Genomic DNA, 19,322 nt, shown 5'->3' on the forward strand with positions numbered 1-19,322 from the left:
AGAACTTAAGATTGTTTGTGTTTTTTGCTGCTTCGTATGCACTCCTAGTTGTGTTTTGTGCGCCATATATTCATGTATTGTTGAGTTTTGCATTTTAATTGATATATTTGTAATGTTGAATTTTATGCATTTTAAAGGCCCATCAATGGACAGGCATTGCAAACGAGCTTAGGCTATAAATGCTGTGGTATGTGGCATATGTTCACTCTATATACTTGTCCCTATACAAATGAACAATTAAATAAACAAAACGTTGACAGAAAATGACTTTTTGTTCTTGAGTTTAGATCCGAGGGCTGTTTGGTTAAAAAGGCTCTAAATACATAAATACCTGTGGCTTGTTTACTGGCTCCAGTTCTGATTTGCAAAGTGAAAGGAACCACGATAACATATAAAGTCCACACAGTAAAGGCCATTGGACTGATCCTGGGGATTCCTCATACTGTGAGGCCACAAATTTAAAACACTGAGCCATTAGTGTTAAACCATGCTGTCCTGTCAGACCTTCTGCTGACCTCAGTGTGAAGTAGAAAATGTTCAATCAAGCCTTTCAATGTAAAAGTAACTATTTGTGATTTGAGTTATGTACTGAAACTATTTCTTGTTGAACAACAGCCAGGTTGTTCAGTGACTGTGCCCAGCAGAGACTTGTCAATACAGTGAGCTGCCAGGGTTGGTACAACTGTGCCTGGACAGGGCTGACTGACCATTTGTGACAACCTGCACTTTAGTCAGAGGCTACACAGAAATGGTGGTTAGATGGATAAACATCACTTCATGAAGGATTTAATTTAAGAGATTTGGAGAGAAATAAAACCAGATGATATTGAATACACCTGTCATTCTAGCACTTACTACATATTGGTATCCCCAAATCAACTATGTCTTGCTCTAAGAAGCATTGTGCTCAAAAATCAAAGATTGTCATCTCTGACCATGCTCCAGCATCTCTTATATATTCTGACACTAAATCAATAAGTGAAACAATGGCGCAAGCAACCTAACTGCATGCAATGACTGCAAGATACAAGTTTTAAAAAAATACATTGGACAGCAAACTGACCTATACTTTTCAATGAATACAACAAATTCAACTTGTAGCCTATTAGATGGGAAACATTTAAAGCCTTCATAAGAGGTCAATTTATAAATTTCACCAGCTCCAAGTCAAAAGTTACACGTCAGAAAATGATGTTACTCAAACTACAATTACAATTCTGGCGTTGATCGGCTGCCCATTGACATCTATAAGGTTTAAAAATAAAACTTTACGCCATCCCTCTTTGAAATGTCAACTCCTCTTGGATTTGGTGATAGCTTTTGTAAGAGGATAAAGATACAAATCCTACTGCACAGATACTTATGAACAACATAGTATCTACATTTTTTGACATCAACAGAGGTTTTCGGCAGGGCTGCTCTCTTTCTCCTCTCTTTTTTACCTTTGCCATGTAGCCTCTTGCTACTGGGTAACATCCTAATATTTCAGGCATCACAATAGATCAGATGAACCATAGAATTTCTCTGTATGCAGACGATGATGTTTTGTTTTTTCACACACACGCAGTTCCATCCCCGCACTTCTCGACCTGTTTGGTACATCATCACATTATGGCAGGGTGGGGCTTCTGGGCTCTGACCTGCTGAGTAGGACACAAGCATTTGTCCCACACAGTAATACTACCCGAGAGAATAGAATAGATATATGATTGGCTTGTGGCACTGTATTTTATCTGAAATATGTACTACATTGAACCAATCAGATCAGACCATTGTAAGAGGTCATTTTGATAGTTTTGTGCTTCTGTACTGCTACTGTTTTGCCTGAAATGTTCCTTTTTGGTTTTTATTATTTTCCATTTATTTATTTTATTTTTCTCTATTATAAGTAATATTTTTTTTTTCTTGCAGTTATTTTGTTATGTGGTTATTGCCATTTAACGTAAGCTGATGTTGTTGGCTGGCTGACCAATCTCCCAAACATTTCAGAGATGCCTCTACTCATCATATCTAAGTGTTCTTGGTCACTTTCTTTGTTGTGTTCTTTCATCATTCCCAATTATGCGTCTCTTCCTCCATCTCTCATCATCTCCATCTCCACCTCTTTTTCTCTTACCCGTCTTCCTCTCTCCCTCTCTAGCAGTTTTTCCTCCTCAGGTCTTCATTAAAACTTGATGGAGAGCAGTGAAGCCAATAATCTTCAGGCCCCTCGAACAACCCTGCCTGAAATCAATAGGTTTCCTAGAGAAAAAAAACAGCACAAAGAGAAAAGGAGGGGTGGGAGAAGGACTGGTTTATTAAATATTAAACAGCGGGTCTCCGGGGAGAGGAGGAAGAGTTGTGGTAATGCAGTGTCTGACCCAATTAGCATCTCCTGTTCACCTGCCAGGCTCCAGCCGGGGCTCCATTCTGACTTTTACTCATCACGACAAGCCTCTTCTGGGACAGTCACACTTTTCAGGAGAGTCATCCTTGCTGTCTTGTACACTAATCATGACATGATTCATCTGTGCCCGTCACACCCTTGAAGAGGGCCATCTTAGCTCAGTGAAATATCAGTCTCTACCAGTTCTAAAATGATCTCACTGTTCAAGAGAGCCTGTTGTCAACAAGTGACGATGAGGCTCCTCTGGGACCAGCTAACTGTTTTATAATGTTGTCTCAGCTTCTGTTATCAGTCAGGAGGTTCTTCTGGGACTGTGCTACTCTTTCACTGCACCCAAAATGTTTACAGTTTTGGGAACATTTTGTTTTAATTTTTTAAAAACCCATATCTCTTAACTCATTTTTCTTGAGATTTTGTAAACTGCTTGGTAAAGTGCAGTTTACTAAACATTTGTCTGGGTTTGTGAACATAACTGAGTATTGTTCAGTCACATTTAAGGTTATGCAGTTGACACCCCCAGCCTCTAACAGAAGCCACAGTGGAAGACAGAAAACATGTTACTCTCTTTCCTGCATGTAAATACATAAAAATGACTGCTGAGGTACAGAAGCTAGTTTCTAATCAAATATATTCTCTGTTATGTCAGAGATATAATTGTGCAATAAATGCACAAATTGAAGAAATCAAAGTGGATTTGATCATATTTCTTCAATAAACGTCGCTAAGATTAATGAATGTCAGCAATTTATTTTGATAATTGAGTTGTACTGGAGGAGAAAACTACAGAAAAAAAAACAATTTGGGGGGTATTTTCTGGGCTAAACTTGAAGTCTACAAGTTCTCAAGACTTTGCAATGGTCATGTTTTAAGTGGCTTTCATATTTTAAAAAGTTAATTGTAGATTGTAGGTGTTATACAACGAGTTAGGAAACTTAGACTATTCATGATGTTGCTAAGGTAACTTCGGTTCAAACGTGAGCTACACATTTTACACCGGATCTTCAAGTGTGGTTATTGTAAACATTGCATTTGTCAAATGTCTTTGTCACTTAAGCTTTGTTACACTATGTTCATAAGAAGCCTGCAGCAAGATGGATAACATTAGCTGCATTTTCTAATTAAGAAATTGACTGGTCGAGGTAGGTTGGAGGTTTTTATTTGTTGTCACAACAACATTATAATGTTTCCCAATGCCATGGCCTTACTGAATCATTGAGGATATTAATAATCTCCCTTTTTGAATGTTTTTGTTGATTTCATCTACTACTGACCGATTATTCTCCAGAGTAATGACTACACTCTTTCTCTCTTTCTCCATCTCAGGCATTGCACATGTATTTGCGACATGACAAGAACTGACATATATATGACAGGCAGTCAAACCTTTAAATATTATCCAACCTGAGCCCAACCACAGCCTATAGTTTTGTTGTTTTTTTTAAACACTCAAACCCAACTGGACATACAAATTAGATTAGTTGAACACTAATCGAATTTAATAACAGCTTAACAAAAAAAACAAAAAAACAAGGGATAAGTGATGGTTGTATATGCTACATTGCCTCTCTTCTTACATATGACACTTACCACAAGAACATCACATTACTACAGGACATCAATATGTATTTTCTGGTACTTAATATTTAAACTTTTGAAACCCAATTCACCTCTATATTGTCCTTGTAGTATGGACACCACACCTCAGTGTTAATGATGGTTCACCTTCACTCCTCCAAGCAAACCACAAATAATAAATTATAACAACAGACTTGGTAACATTATAAGCAAATAAATCAAATATGCTCATAAATATTAGCTTGGCCTGATAAATAAATGAATACGCTGAATAAAATAATAAGTAGAAAACATGTTTGTCATTTAATATGTAATTCATCATTTAACCATGTGGACTGACCAATATGTCAATCAAAGGCCACAGCCAATTACATTTTGATTTTCTCTTGTCTTGATCATTTTATCAATCTTTCTCATTACTAATAAACTGACCAGTTCACATTATCAACAATGAAAGCAGTGCAAAGACTGAATGATTTTAATAAACAGAGTTGTGACGGACAGTAAATATGTGTGGCTATTATTAACAATGGATCTGTTTTCAGATTTCATCAGCTCTTTTTTTTCAGGTAGAGTGAGTTCTCCTCGTTATCAGCCCTCTCTTTCATGTATATGCAGTGATATCTATTCAAACTGTGTAATTCAATAGGCAGGTAGTCATTGGTGTGCACGGCTCGTCACGAGACAGGAGCTTCGATATGAATGAGTAAAGAGATGAATTCAAATAGAAGAAAGACAGGAATAAGCAACAGATGGCGAAAGAAAGAAGCTGCCAAACTTTTTCTGGGCCTCTTTTATCTCCTCCATCTCCATCGCTCATCCCACAAGTGAGGGGATGAGGTAAGGATGGAGCCATGTATCATCCGTGAAACCTGTAGTCCAGAAAGGTTTGCATTAATAATTTACTGAATGTGTGTTTGTGTGTTTCTTTTTGAGTCCATCATCTCATGGCTGTGAGGAAAGTGACAGCTGATGATTCACCTATTGATCACTTGTCTCTCGACCATGTGAAGGCAGTGTCTCTTGTCATGAGGACTTACGGAACAGAATATGCACATGTAAGAGCCGCTATTTCTGTAGGCTGCCTTAGAACAACCTGTGCAGCTGTGTTGATTTCATATACCATCTTTACGGCCTTTTCCTTACACTGTTTTTCTGGCTCTAGCACAGGAAGGTTGGCATACTAGTTCTTAATCCTGCCTACACCAGAATTAATTGAATCACTAAGGAAACATGTGGTGATTGAAGGGTCTGGAACCAGGTGAGAAATGTTGAGGAGGATGAAGATGGTTTGGGTTTGATTAAGAGACAATAGTTCTATTTTCATGGCACTTTACCATTGTTCGGAGTCTTCTCAACGCCTTTGATTCACAGCCATTTTCCTGCTGCTTAAAAGATGAGAAAGGATCATCATCCTAATTAAACAGTGGTGCCTGCCTCCCAGAAGAGAGCTGGTCATCTGCAGTGTGTACATGAAAGCTTAGTTAGCTGTCATTTCTGTAGCCTCTGTAAATGGTGCTAGAACACACAACATGAATGACTTATTGCTAATAATTAGGTCAAAACACACTAACCAAACGTTCATCTCGCTGGAAGAATTTTCTCCTCCTCAAGCATGACTCAACAAACAGCTTTGGGTTTTAGTGAGATGCTGTAAATAGCTATGCACAAAGTAAACAACTTGTGAGACTGGTTTCTTGGGGATATGTGTGTGTTTGTGTGCATGCATGCAGCATGCCCTTTAGTGACTTGACTGGGAAATCCTGGTAGAAGCTTTAAGGGAGACAGAAGGTATAAATAAGAAGTGATGAGTGAATGGGTCTCTTGGTTGGACTTGACATGATCAATCATCTCTCTGTAACTTAACTGAGTTTGAGCAGTGTTTGAAACCTTTTCTGATCACTGATGTGATTTACACCTAATTTTAACGTCCATCTTATATAAAGAGAGTGTCTGAATACAGTATGACTGAAAAGAGCTGCTGAATATTTAAAACTGAACATGTGGACAGTTACCATCACCATCATTATACCGAAAAAGGCCTTTTGATGTTACTGTATGAAGCGCAAAGTACTCTGTCTTAATTAAAACTAAAAATATGATGAATTCTCCTGGCTTAAAATGTATACACCGAAAAGTCTAGATGTAAGTAATGTTCATTAAGTCCTGGCACCTGTCATTAAAATGTATCTCCAATATAAAAATAAGATCCTCTGCCAAAACATAGATTGTCACTTCCCTCCCAAATCTTTGTACCTATTTAAAACTGAGAGTTAGCTTCTCATCATGCTTGTTCTCAGACAGCTAGTGTCTTGACAATCCATACTCACAACTGACAAGACACTTGAGCTTCTTGACACCAGACAGATTTGTCGTGTTGTTGTTACTTATGGTTGGATTTTTGTCTGAAAGATTTGGGTTTCTGCACTTTAGTGCATGTAGAGTTTAGAGGCACTGCCCAATTCAGACCCTCTCACCTCACAAGTCATTACACAGGTTCATTTCATTTGCAGTCAGCCATTCCCAAACAGTTGCAGACATTAGAACACGGCAGGGTTACAAAGGCAATGTTTCTTTAAAATGTATTAATTAATTTGTTTCTTTGTCTTTGAGTTATCATGGTTGTGGGGGGACGTCCCTCCTGGTGGATCTTCTTTTGTTGTTCATTGGCGATTGGCAAACAGCTTTCAGCCAATTACTGTCAACTACTGGACTTTATCAGCTCCACAGTGTGAACTATTTACAGTGTTCACCCAAAGTGCAATTCTCCATGCTATAACCCCGACCCATTTACCTGAGTTTGTGCAAATACTGTCCTCAGTGTTATATCCAGCTCCTCTCCAGAAATGTCCACAACATTGAAGAGTCTCCTGGCCACATTCAACATTATCTTAATCCTTTCTGACTTCCCCTGTATTAACAGCACGATTGATAACCATGGCAATAAACACCAACACCATTCCTTGTCCATGAATAAGTTTTGTCTGCTCCGGTTCCTTTTGAACTTCCACCATCTTGTTGTTTCTCTCACAGACTGTATATAAGAAATGGACATAACATCTGTGACGTCACCCATTGGTTTGTGGACTGCTGCTCGGAGGCCTATAGTTTCAGATCGAGCAGCGGCAATCTTGAAAATTTCAGGTGCATGCCGGGAAAAATAAAAACACGGATTCTACTTATATGGGCATCAGGAGGAGCAAGAGGACAGAGCAGGGGAGGTTGCGAGGGCTGAATCTACCACAGTCTACACCGGCAACCTGGTGATGCTAACCAGGTTAGCTGTTACAACTAACTATGACCACAAAACTCTGGAGAAAACTGTTGGTGCGAAACAAGTTCGACTATTTCCATAAAGTCTATCTGTCCGCGCTCCTGAACCTGTGAATTAATCAACCTGTCAATCAAGATGTAGCCACGCCCTAATGCATACCCTGCTTTATCGTCAAATATAAAATCAGGGAGGCCAAAATTTCACAAATGAACATCATACTGCATTGAAGAAGGCTTTAAACTAGCGATTGAGACCATAAACACATTTGAAAACGTTTACTGAGGTTAGAAATCAGGTGAGAAGTTGGTGAATTCTCCATTGACTTGTATAGAGACCGAAAGTCCTTTTGACACCAAAACGGTCGCCCCCTGGTGGCCTTTTGATAGAATGCAGTTTTAAGTTACTTCCGCGTTGGCCTCATTTCAGAGGACCGGAACTCCCCTCCTGGTTTCTCTCCACTCTCTTAACAGCTTGGGCACAAGACCTTTTCTGCCCTGATCTTCCTCACTTTCACTTCTTAAATACTTTTTGGACACTGTCCTGACCCCACATGGTGGTACCCTTCACAGTGCAGGCACTTTACCTGCTCTTTACAATCCTCCATTTTACAGTTGTTCTTCTCACTTGTGCCACATCTTCTAACTCCTCTACACACTCCAGAAACATGTCCATACTTCCGACAGCAGAAACACCTGAGGGGATTCTCATATGAACTCATTTTGTAGTAGACATAATCCAGACACACTCTTTCTGGTACTTCTCCTTTAAACGGTCAAACATATTGACTTACTGTCCTGTTTTTTTCCTTGTTTGAATCTTTTCATTCTTATTGCTTCATACACACCTTAAACATCCTCAAACTGCTCAGCGTTGATGTTCTAATATCCAGGGCTTTTAAACCCTAGGGCTTGGATACACTGAATATTACCATCTCTTTTGTAGTTATCCAGACCAATTTAACAGCTCCAACTTTTTCTTCAACAAACTTTCGAACCTCATGTGAATTGTTGAAAATGCCATCCGTTCTTGTCACATTCTGACCATTCTTTTTTTCCCTGGAATCAGTTGACACACTTGGTCAATGTGTCTTGCGTTTCTTTTTCTTTTTAAATTCTCTCGTATCCTAACTTTTAATTTAGCTTCTTCTTCTCTGACGATATTGCCACCATAATCAGCCACACAGTGTGCCTGACGGCTGAGGGGTTTTAAATCCTGACCTAGCTCATCAGGCCAAACCATGTGCTGCCTTGTCATGGGAAGATTTGGGTTTAATTAGTTTTGCTTTGTATTTAGTTTTAGTAGGTATCCATATTGTCTACACCTTGTGTGTTATTTGGTTTGGCCAAGCCACTATTTACTACATGTTCCCTGTGTCATTGTGTCATTTATTTCAGTTAACATCTTGTTTAGTTGACCTTGTATTGAGTACAGTTATATTCTGTTGACCTCTTTTACAGGCCTAGTTTTTGAATTCTTTGTCTATAATGTTTTACCATTTTCTGGAGGTAAATAAAAAAACAATTTTTACATTATTTACTTATTTCCTCACTGCTTGAACCCTAACAAGAGCTTTTCTAAACTGTGTATCTGTATCATGATGATGACGATGAGTCAGGTCATGTCATGTGGTGACTGTGGGAATTTAGTAGGAAGGAAGGCTGGGTGTTAAAGACGCTTCAAACATCATGGATAACAAACAAACAGCACAGAGGAGCAGCAAAGAGAAAAATGAAAAGAGACATTGAACTTTGGAAAAACATACCGTCTCTCTCCTCTTTTTTCAGAAAGTCTACAAAACAAAGCCTGGAGAGGACGATACTAACAGTGAAGAGCAGGAGACAGTAATGCAGCGACTGTTAGTTCAGCTGAGTATCAACATGAAGCTGCTGGTGGGCAGGTTACCAGTTTAGCAGCCCCATGATTTATCTATTACTTTTTAACTATTTCAACCATCCAGACCAGGTACCAGGACGAAATAATTGAGGTTTTTTTTTTTAATTCAAAAAGCTTTTTTTTCTTCTTCATAAAATAAAATAACAACAACATGAGGGATTGTGTCCATACAGTGTTTATCTCTGGCAGAAAAACTGATTAAATCTCATTATTCACACATTATGGCCTATCCTAATTGAAGGTAATCTACATATTATTGTCTCCACTGTGTTAATACAATGAGAAGCAGTTGACTGGTTGTTTATGGTAAACATTAGGTTATATTATTACTGCGTCCTTATGCCAGGATGTGATATGGTGGAAATCCTGTATGATGTAGGTTACATACAGTATTATTTGTTATAAGTCTATCTATCTTTCAATGTGTGTGTGTGATTGATGGAAGAATCTGAATCGTATGCCATTAAGCGACACACTGTAGGCTAATGCATTTATATTGTTGCTGCTGGCCAAGGAAAGTACTTGAAAACATGCTCTAAGCACTAACCTGTTATTGATTAGCCAACCACCACATTATTTGGGACACATCATCAGGTGTGAACCTCAGCGTTATCAGGCCTTTTATTCACAATACACCCTTTGCTGAGGGAGGCCAACCACAGGCTGATCAGACTTTGCAATCATGTGGTATTAATCCAGTATGATGGAAGATATCTACAGGTGTTGATGGTGTCCTTCTGGTTGTGGGATTGTGTGTGTTTGGAGTGGGGTTGTGGGGAGGCGTGGCTCCCATACTTGGTGCCCAGGGGCCTCTGCATTCTTAATTCATATTGTTGTATTCCTGGTCGACGACTCTTGACTCGTCTCATCTTTAATGTGAACAGTGGATTGGCAGCAGACTTTAAACACTGAAAGTCTGAAAAGGAAAAAGGATTGACGAGGGACTCGCAGCAGTCTGTAGTTTTGTGGATATGATGGATAATGCTCAACCTCTGAGTCCATCACTGAAACAAACAACTGCAGAGACAGCAGTGGCACTCTGCACAGATGCTCTTTTTTTAATCTCCACACTAAACAAAGAGAAACAGAAGTACATTTATTGCCAGCTGCTATTTCTGTTCAGATATATTTTCCATTTCATATTACAAGGCAAGTTTAGCTGTGCATTAATCTTTTCTCTGTGTACGTGTGGTTTTACACTTGTGGTTATACACTTTGTGTGTCTTTGTGTTTTCCAGTGCTGAGCCCTTGCCCTGTCGCTGCAGCTTCAACCAGAAGGTGTCACTCCATCTATAAGGGTTTCGCTCAGTGTCTGATGGCTCTGGGCGACAGTTTGACGGACAACGCCCGCAAGGATGAAGACACACATGAGATACACTCCATCTGCAGGTTAGTGTGCGCTTCAATATGAGAATATGAAGCGCTAACACATACCATCAAATGCAAGTAGAAACTCAAGCAGAAACTCAGCTGAATTTCAAAGACGTTTCTGTATTCAAATATTCATCTCTAAACCTCACAGAGCAGTTAGGTTTGTATTAGTGAGTATTCATTTACTGTAGAAGAGAGGGTTTAGAAAACAAAGGCAGAAGTTCTCTGGGGAAAGCAGCACATTCTCTGAGCTGGAAATAGGTATGCAAGTCTTTTGGAAAGAGAAAAGTTTAGACAAGCATTTTACAATTCCACAAAGTCAGTCTACTATCCGATATCAATAGGGCACATCCAGGCTGTACACCTGTACAATACCACAGATCGAATTCTTGGCTCCTTAATCCCTCACTCATGAGCTGTTCACATGCAGTTGTAAGAATAATATTTCCTGGAATAGCCGAGTGGAAGCATTCATAAATTCTGACAATATTAACATTGTCACATCAGTAAATTTAGCATAAACAAATCAAACAGTTTCACTAAAAGTTTATTGGCAACTGTGGAGAAGAGTCAGCACTGGAGAAAGTGTTCACTGCAGTGTCTGTTCAACATGGTCAAAGCATTAAAACCAACAACGTCCATCTCTTAAGACTTTCTGGCTTCCTAACACGGTCTGATAGCAGTTCATTCCCCCACTGTTGCAAACAGAATTTTGATTTGCCATTGAGAATTCCTATCGTGAAGCACATAGCACAGAGCAGTGAATAAAATAAAGAGAAGATGTTATTGACTTGGATTGTATGAGTGTAGTATTGAGTCTGTCATTCACACCAACAGTTGAAGGACCAATCACCTCCAACATGTTTATCTTGCTCAATGATTTGTTGTTTTATTCCAAGGTATGATTAGTCAATAGATAAATTAGTCGATAAACCAAAATCAATGCATAATGCATTAAAGTCATTTTGATACAGACAACACAAGTCAAAACAAACACTAAAGGTATACTCATTTCTTAGCAAAGGAGTGTGATGAAAGAGGTCTTCAGATCCTCTACTTAACCCTCCTATTATCTTTGGGGTCAATTTTACCCCATTTAATGTTTAACGTCTTTTTTTTTGTTTCATATTTAATGACTTTTCCTGATTTAATTGGGACAACCGGGTGAACCTAAAGTTAAATTAACATAATAAGAACCTGACTAGCACAGTATCAGGCTTCAGGTGGACTGGGCAAGGTTTCCACTCCATTTCAATCCTGCACACTAAACTACCAGTGGTGGAAGAAGTACTCAGATTCTTTACCTAAATAAAAATACCCATACAACAATTTAAAAATATGACAGGCATGAAAAATCCTATTTAATCATTAGATTATTAATAGTGAAGCATCAGTGTTAGAGCAGCATGTTACTGTTGGAGCTGCTGGAGGTGGAGCTAATTTACACTACTTTATATACAGTTAGCTAGTTTAGTCCAGTGGTTCCCAACCTAGGGGTGGGGCCCCTCCAAAGGGTCAGCAGATAAATGTGAGGGGTGGTGAGATGATTAATGGGAGAAGAAAGAAGAAAAAACAAAGTTCTGATACACAAATGTGTTTTGAGTTTTTGGACTTCTTTTCTAATCTTTTTGCTGAAATATTGGATAATTTGAACATTTATTTAAATGAAACCATGTGAGAAGTTTAGAGGGGGAAAAAAATCACTATTTAGTGGAGCTGTTAACAACTCATAGACATCTGAAATGTGAGCCTGACTACACACTGCTTTTTGTAAGACGTCAGAAGACAAAAAGGTTGGAAACCACTGGTTTCATCTTTAACAATGTGTTGTATTTTAAAAGCTTGTTATATTATCCATTGTGTCAAATCATCATCTGAAAAGTAACTAAAGCTGTCAAACAAGTGGAGTGGAGTAGAAATATTTCAATACGATGTTTTATTTTATTTACATAACTTGAGTAAGTGTACTACAATGAGGAATTTTAATTTCAGACTTTTTTTAACTATAAACATTTACTCCTATAACGCTGCCTCAGCTCTACTCCCAACCTACCTTCACTCTGCAGCTCTCCTTTTAGTCTTCCTTTGTTTCGACTGGAGGCCTGATGACGCTGATTAAAGATGCAGAACATCTCACCACTTCATTTCTCTATATCCTGTATCCATCCGTCATTCCTCCCACTCTCTCTGTCATCTCCGCTCACCGCTCTATTTATACATACCTCTGTCATCTATCTTCTTGTGGAGTTGTACCCTCTCGACCAGGGAAAGGATCCATTAATGTGCGAAGGGTCTTAGAATAGGATTGCTGATCTGAGAGCAGTGTTTCTGTCAAGTAAAATTTATACACAACTGAAATCATATTGAATTCATCTGGAGTACACAAACTCCTCTCAGTGGACTACAGATACTAAGAACAGCAGAAGTCAACCAAAGATGTCAAAGTAGAAGTTACACTCAAACGAAGTTGCTGTGCCGCAGGGCTAAATATCTTCTCAATGCAAAAACAGCAAATGTAACTAGTGCTCTTCTCTCAGTGCACTACGAATAAACTAAAGGGCACTTGAACTTGGAGCGACACCATACATGCTCTATACAATATAGCTTACACACTTTACAAGCTGTGTTGTCACCGAGCTTGCTATGTGTGACTCCCTGTAGGATTTACCCTTTGTTCAAGACACATTTTTATTGAGATCTACAAAGCATGACATTAAAGTCCTCAAGGAAAACCTAATGGAGTTATTCAGAGTATCCTCCTGTGAGTGTGAGTGTGAGCGTCCACTTACTGTACTAAATCAGTCACCAACACCCATGCTTTTAGCTACCTAGAAGCATAGCTGCAGGGATGGCATTGTCAGTTGGTGCCCTCCCTGCACCCCTATCCCTTGGTCTAGATTCAAATATCTCAACAACTATTGCTATGAACTTTGTTACAGATATCCAGAAGATGCATCTTAATGACTTTGGGAATCCCCTGATTTTCTCCATGTAGTGCCACCAGCAGGTCAACATTTACTAGATAGACTAGAACTATATTTAGTACCAGACTTATCCGCTCACATTATGAGGTTGACATAATTATAGTTTGTACTAATTAGCGACTGTTGGCATGCCGACACGCTAAAACGTAAAACGGAGGACGTGAACATTTTACCTGCTAATCAGCATATTAGCATTTCATACTCTCTCGCATCTTTTGCTCACTCTGTTATTTCCGCTTGCCTTCCTTTCTTTAATGCTTCTTCCCTGTCGTACATTCACTGTTCCTGTCTTCTATGCATCATTTTTATCCCTTCGGCAGTGAGTATTGGTGTGTGTGTTGTGTCTAAATCAAAGTTCTTTTTTCTTCTTTAAATTATAATAACCGTTTGGTTAAATTTGTGATTTTAAAAGACAGCGACTTTTTATTTAAATGCTGGTAAGGGAATGGTTCAAGTGAATTTCCTCACAAGTAAAATAACAACTAGTGTGTGTGTGTGTGTGTCACCATGGCCCTGCAGCCCACCCGTGGTACCACTCCACTGTTGTTAAGCCTCTTTTATTCCTTGAGGTACCAATTAAACTACTAATCCTGCAACCCAGCCACCTTAGTGTGAGTGTTGCCTAATGCAGGGACATAAGAGCTCACACACACACACACACACACACACACACACACACACACACACACACACATTCCCCAAATCTACACTAACTCCGTGTCCTCGCCTCACTTCTTCTTTCTTTTATTTTTCATTCTCTCTCTCCATCTCTACATCTCTCCACTTCCCTCTCTCTTTTTTCCACCTCTTTGTTCTTTTCCTCCTTCTCTCCTCCCTCTCTCTCTCTCTCTCTCTCTCTCTCTATCCTGTCTTCTTTCTCCCACTCTGTTCATTTTCTACTTCCCTCTCTACACTCAAGAACATGGTTTTAGCGCTTCTATCAGAGCCACCTAATGAGGAAGTAGTGTGGCGCCCCCCCTCTGAAGATCCGCAAGCACGTGCACACTCAAACGCGCACGCACGCATACACACGAACGCCACAGTGTAAACTGAATAGGAGGCTATGATTTGCATCTAGGCCAAGGCTGCACCGTTGTCAGAGCTATCCCAGGAGTGCAGCACTGCTTTTATTCCTCATATTCACGGTAGACATTATGCAGCTGCAATCATTCTCTGTGAATCCAGAGTAGGTAAGGTGAAAAGGAAATATTTGGGGCTAAAGTTACGGAGGAATTCGGTACAATAGAATTAAACAGTAACCTTTTGGCTGGAGCTTTAAAAACCACAGAGGAGGTTCAGATGAAAAATAGATACCACATTAAAACACTGCAAAGTTATATAGGGTTTACAGGTTATATTACAACTATGATTAAATATCACATTATCAAAGCCTCATATAATGAGCAATAATCCTTTATAATCCATGAATTAAGAGAACATTAGGGTTGCGGGGTTGTGAACTGTCAGCTTTGCTTGCTTTTGTCTCTTTTATCAATCTGTAAGGTCCCCTTATGATTGCATGCTATGGAAACTTAGCTTAGGAAGGTTCCTAGGGCTAAAACCATTTTAATGATTGGTAACTAACCCTCATTGTGATGCGTATCTCTCCTCCTGAGACGCTTTGATGCCTTTGTATAGCTATAGCTCACATTCAGATTCAAAAATGATTATGTATGTATATATATGTATGTAATGTACATACATATAGTTACCAGTTGTATACACAATCAGTGATACACTTTTTGAAAAGTTTGTAAGGAGAATGAATTTTGCTCTGTAATGTTGCTGACTCGGGAAGAAAGTAGGGATGCACGGATTCAACTTATTCAGCCCTGAAACCGACTCCTGGGCTTTGGGTATCGGTCAATACCAAGCACCAATCCAATACCATTGTTTAATTAATAAGCTGTGTGCCTCACTATGTGGAGGAGACCGTGATTATTCTTTTATGTGTAAGCCAACGTCAGACTTGACTTTTCTTTCCTCACTTTGCTTTCCTAACTTTGTAAAACAAAATGTAACTCATAAATATGGAATTTTTTTTTTTTGGATTGAGTCAAGTGAACCTACTGAGAGTTGGTGTTCACAGAAACTTGAAAAACATTCCTACACTCCAAGGCAACTGACAGTAATGCCAACAGGAGAAAACACCCAAAGTGAGCCTAAGGAGCAGAGCTAATGCTAACTGCCAGTCCTTGCTAAATAAAAACGGAAACTCGACTTTTATTAGTCACTTGCTTTGATTTGAGCAAACTAATGTTAGCATTTGCGTTATAATTTCACGTCATCAAATTATCGTCATTAACCGTCATTAACCCAATAAACCTACTGATGGCTTATATCTGACAACAGTATAGTGGTGATTAGGGCAAAAAAACAAATGTTTAACTTACATTTGTATAACGCAGTGATGTTTACTGTAAGGACAACATCCTCGCCCGCCATTTCCAGTTTGAAAAGTGTTCCCTCTCTTTCCGCTACGTAGCCAGGATGGCAACTGTTGAGGGCAAGAAGTGTCCATAGTACACTCAACTTGTTGAGCCTTCTGAGTACACAATCCGGGTACTAAGTGCATTGCATTTAAAAATATATATATATTAAGTGTAAGTACATCAATTTGAGACACAGCAATAGTGTTATAAGTTAGTATACACTAAACCCTTGTGCTAACAGTGCTGAAACAACTGCAGCAACCTGGTTCTGGCAGGAGAAAAACATTTAACAGCAGCACCCTGCTGGTGTGTCTTCCTTTCTAGATATTAGACCAGCCAACATCAGCCCCATTGTCAGTGATACCCGATTCAGCTATTTGAGTCGTTGTGGCCCCCAATATTAGGGTTAGGGTTGGGATCTGTTGGAAGTAGGATAACTTGCTTCTGGTAGCGTTACCTATGTTGATAGATTGCTCCAGTTATTCGCTTTTGCTGTCAGCACAGACATCTCCTTAAATTTGTGGCATGGTCTGTGGTGCCATTGCCATATTTTGTGAATCTGTTATGCAGGAAACGTTTTCAGCATTGTACACAATAGTAAACATTTCTGTCAGTACATGAATGCTGTTGATAGCTTAAAGCAAGTTTGTAACGAGCATAGCTGACAGGAGAGGGGCTGACTGTCCACACGGACAGACATGCTAGAGAGCAGAGAGAAAGTAATGTGAAAAATCATTTCTTTTGACCATTGTATTGATTTTCGTCTAAAATGAGTGGAGACTTTGGGTCAAATTTGGTGTCATAGGTAATTGTGAGGTGAGATCCCCCAAAACTTTATTGATAACTGTGATTCCTGGAAGTGTGAATCCAAATTTAACTAAAGTCAAGATGCAACAAAGATCTTCTCTTTTCACAGTGTGTGTGTGTGTGTGTGTGTGTGTGTGTGTGTGTGTGTGTGTGTGTGTGTGTGTGTGTGTGTGTGTGTGTGTGTGTGTGTGTGTGTTTGTGTGTGTGTGTGTGTGTGTGTGGTTTAGTCATGTTTATCTATCTAGAATAGATCTTGGTAGCACAGATCTAAGCTTCATATTTTGAATTTTAGTGTCCAATTCCGCCAATCCAATATGAGCAACCTGTTTCTTTCACTTGACTTTAATTTTTAGATTAGATTTGAGCTTTGAGCAATTTAGTCAGACAAAAATTCAGACTTGTGGTTTTCAAAGAAAAATACTTTGGTTCTAAATGTAATTACGTTTCAACAATATGTATGCAGTAGTAAGACAACTTCACAATTATGTATTCAGTTGCTTATAGAATTAAAATCTTTCATCGATATCATTTCATCAAGTGTTTACTACCTCCGTAATGATTTGGTAGTTTTTATTGAGCCTGTACCATTATTAGAGATACAGGGCAATGAGAGCATCACCTATTAGTCATACAGATACATTACTGGCTTTGGATTCATGGACTATTCTCTGCTGATATTTTTGTACTATGCACAAAGTTTCTGAAGGACAAAAAAAAAATACAATTTAATCACAAAACCTAAAAGCAATCCAAAAATGAAACATTATTTACGACAAGGTCCCAATCAATAAACAGTTAAATGTTACTCACCTGAATGACAGGATGTAATCTCAGCATAACACAGAGAAAGCTCCTCGTTCAGATCTTTTTCACTGAAGAATTTATGAAAGATAAACAGAAGCAAAAATATGGCATTTGTTTCCTTGGTTACAGTCATATAAACAGAGGCAGAGTCTTCCAATCTTTAAAACGGGTGTTATCAGAAAACTCACAAGGTTGAGTTTTCTTTCATAGCAGTCTCTTTATTTGCCTTCATATTTTTTTATCCTCCACAGGTTTTAGATAAGGCCATCCCTGCTTTCATTGCATCTCGTTGCGGCACTCTCTGTTCCTGTTCCTGTTCCTACCTCAGTTTAAAGTCACTTTCAGCTCTTCGGCTCATTGAAGATGCAGCAGTTAGGATTTAAACTGCTGCCGATCAAAGACGCCATATTATTTCCAAATTCTGCATCGCTCCCTCTTATCCTGTTGTTTTACTTTTTTCATATTTTTACAAAAAAAGTCAAAAATAACAGTGCGAATGTAGAGCTATAATAACCTCTGTTGCTCACAAACTTCATGTGAAATCTTGTATAACGCGTATAAAAATTGTCATTTTACTTCTTAAACCTTTGTTGCTGAGATACTGCGGCTGCAAAATATAGATCAAGCCTTGTGCAAGGTTCTTCAACAAGGTGAAGGAAGCCTTCTTAAAGCACGTCAACCTGGTAACCTCGATGAAGGCCGCTGCAGCTGAAGTGTGTTGGTTTTAATATAAAAGCTTTGTCAACCTCCTCCCCAGGAATAGCTGAATTCTTTTCATTTCTTTGGTTCTTTTCAATTCATAAAACTCAATGGAGCTGAGAGGTTGTGACAGGTGTTTTGTTTTAGTTTTTTTTTTACTTTTAGTACATCAACCTTGGACAGAGTAGTCACGACGCATTCTGAGGTTTTCACAGCATGTGGAAAAAAAGACCTATATATAGGGTTGGGTATATTTCACATTTGAACTGATACAGGTACCAGTACCGGGTGTTCTGTATCAGTACTCAACGGTACTTCTTTTGGGTACTTTTCTCTGAATCTGTAATGCCTAGAGTATGAACCAAAAAGTGTAATTACTGAAGTAAAAAAAGTCCCAAACTTCTTTTTGCAAATTTCTTTGCCCATTTATTTTGAACATTTTAGACACAATATAAAATGTATCCACGGTACAACTGCCGCTATGGTCTGATATATGTCATATGTTTCTATCAAATAAAATGCTGGGGGCGCCAAATCATAAATAACAAAACAAAACAAAACACACTGCCTAACACAACAGGTCCCCACTGACTCACTACAGCTGAAAAACAACCAAAATAAACGAAATAAAAACCCTCCTGGATGCACTATTCTTACCTGTCCAAATAAAACATACTCAGACTAGACAGTCAAATTACTGCACAGTGCTGAAATATTGAATTTATGAAAATAACAGTAAAGTAAATCTTCTGCCTAGATCCCAAAACCGATAAATTAGTGCCTCAGACACTGACTAGGGCGTGAACAAAGGTGAGGGTCAGGGATTCCCCCCGGAGAAACATGTCATCAGGGAGGATTCCCACCTGATGACGTTTTGACCGGCCCTAACTGATGGAGGAAAAGATCATAACAATATAAAGAGCTGTCATCCAAAGACTAGAAGGCATGCATGCACCATAATACGTTCATTTGTTTGATGAAGTTAGTAAAAATGTCCTGTGACCATGCTAGTTTGTATTTCTGAATCAGTTTTTTTCTTTTTCTTTTTTTTTATCCTACCATTTGTGTTTTTGTGCAGTTTGGCATTGCTTTGCTAT

General features: G+C 38.8%; 1 protein-coding gene across 1 annotated transcript in view; it reads left to right on the plus strand.

The window, feature by feature from the left end:
- Positions 1–19,322, plus strand: part of nrn1la (neuritin 1-like a) — a 47,113-nt gene that overhangs the window by 14,588 nt on the left and 13,203 nt on the right. The window contains exon 2 of the mRNA XM_062420650.1: positions 10,367–10,517. Within this exon, the coding sequence (XP_062276634.1) occupies positions 10,367–10,517 (151 nt within the window). The remainder of the gene's footprint in view (positions 1–10,366; positions 10,518–19,322) is intronic.

This window comes from Scomber scombrus, chromosome 6 (genome assembly GCF_963691925.1).
Source record: "Scomber scombrus chromosome 6, fScoSco1.1, whole genome shotgun sequence".
NCBI classification, from domain to species: Eukaryota; Metazoa; Chordata; class Actinopteri; order Scombriformes; family Scombridae; genus Scomber; species Scomber scombrus.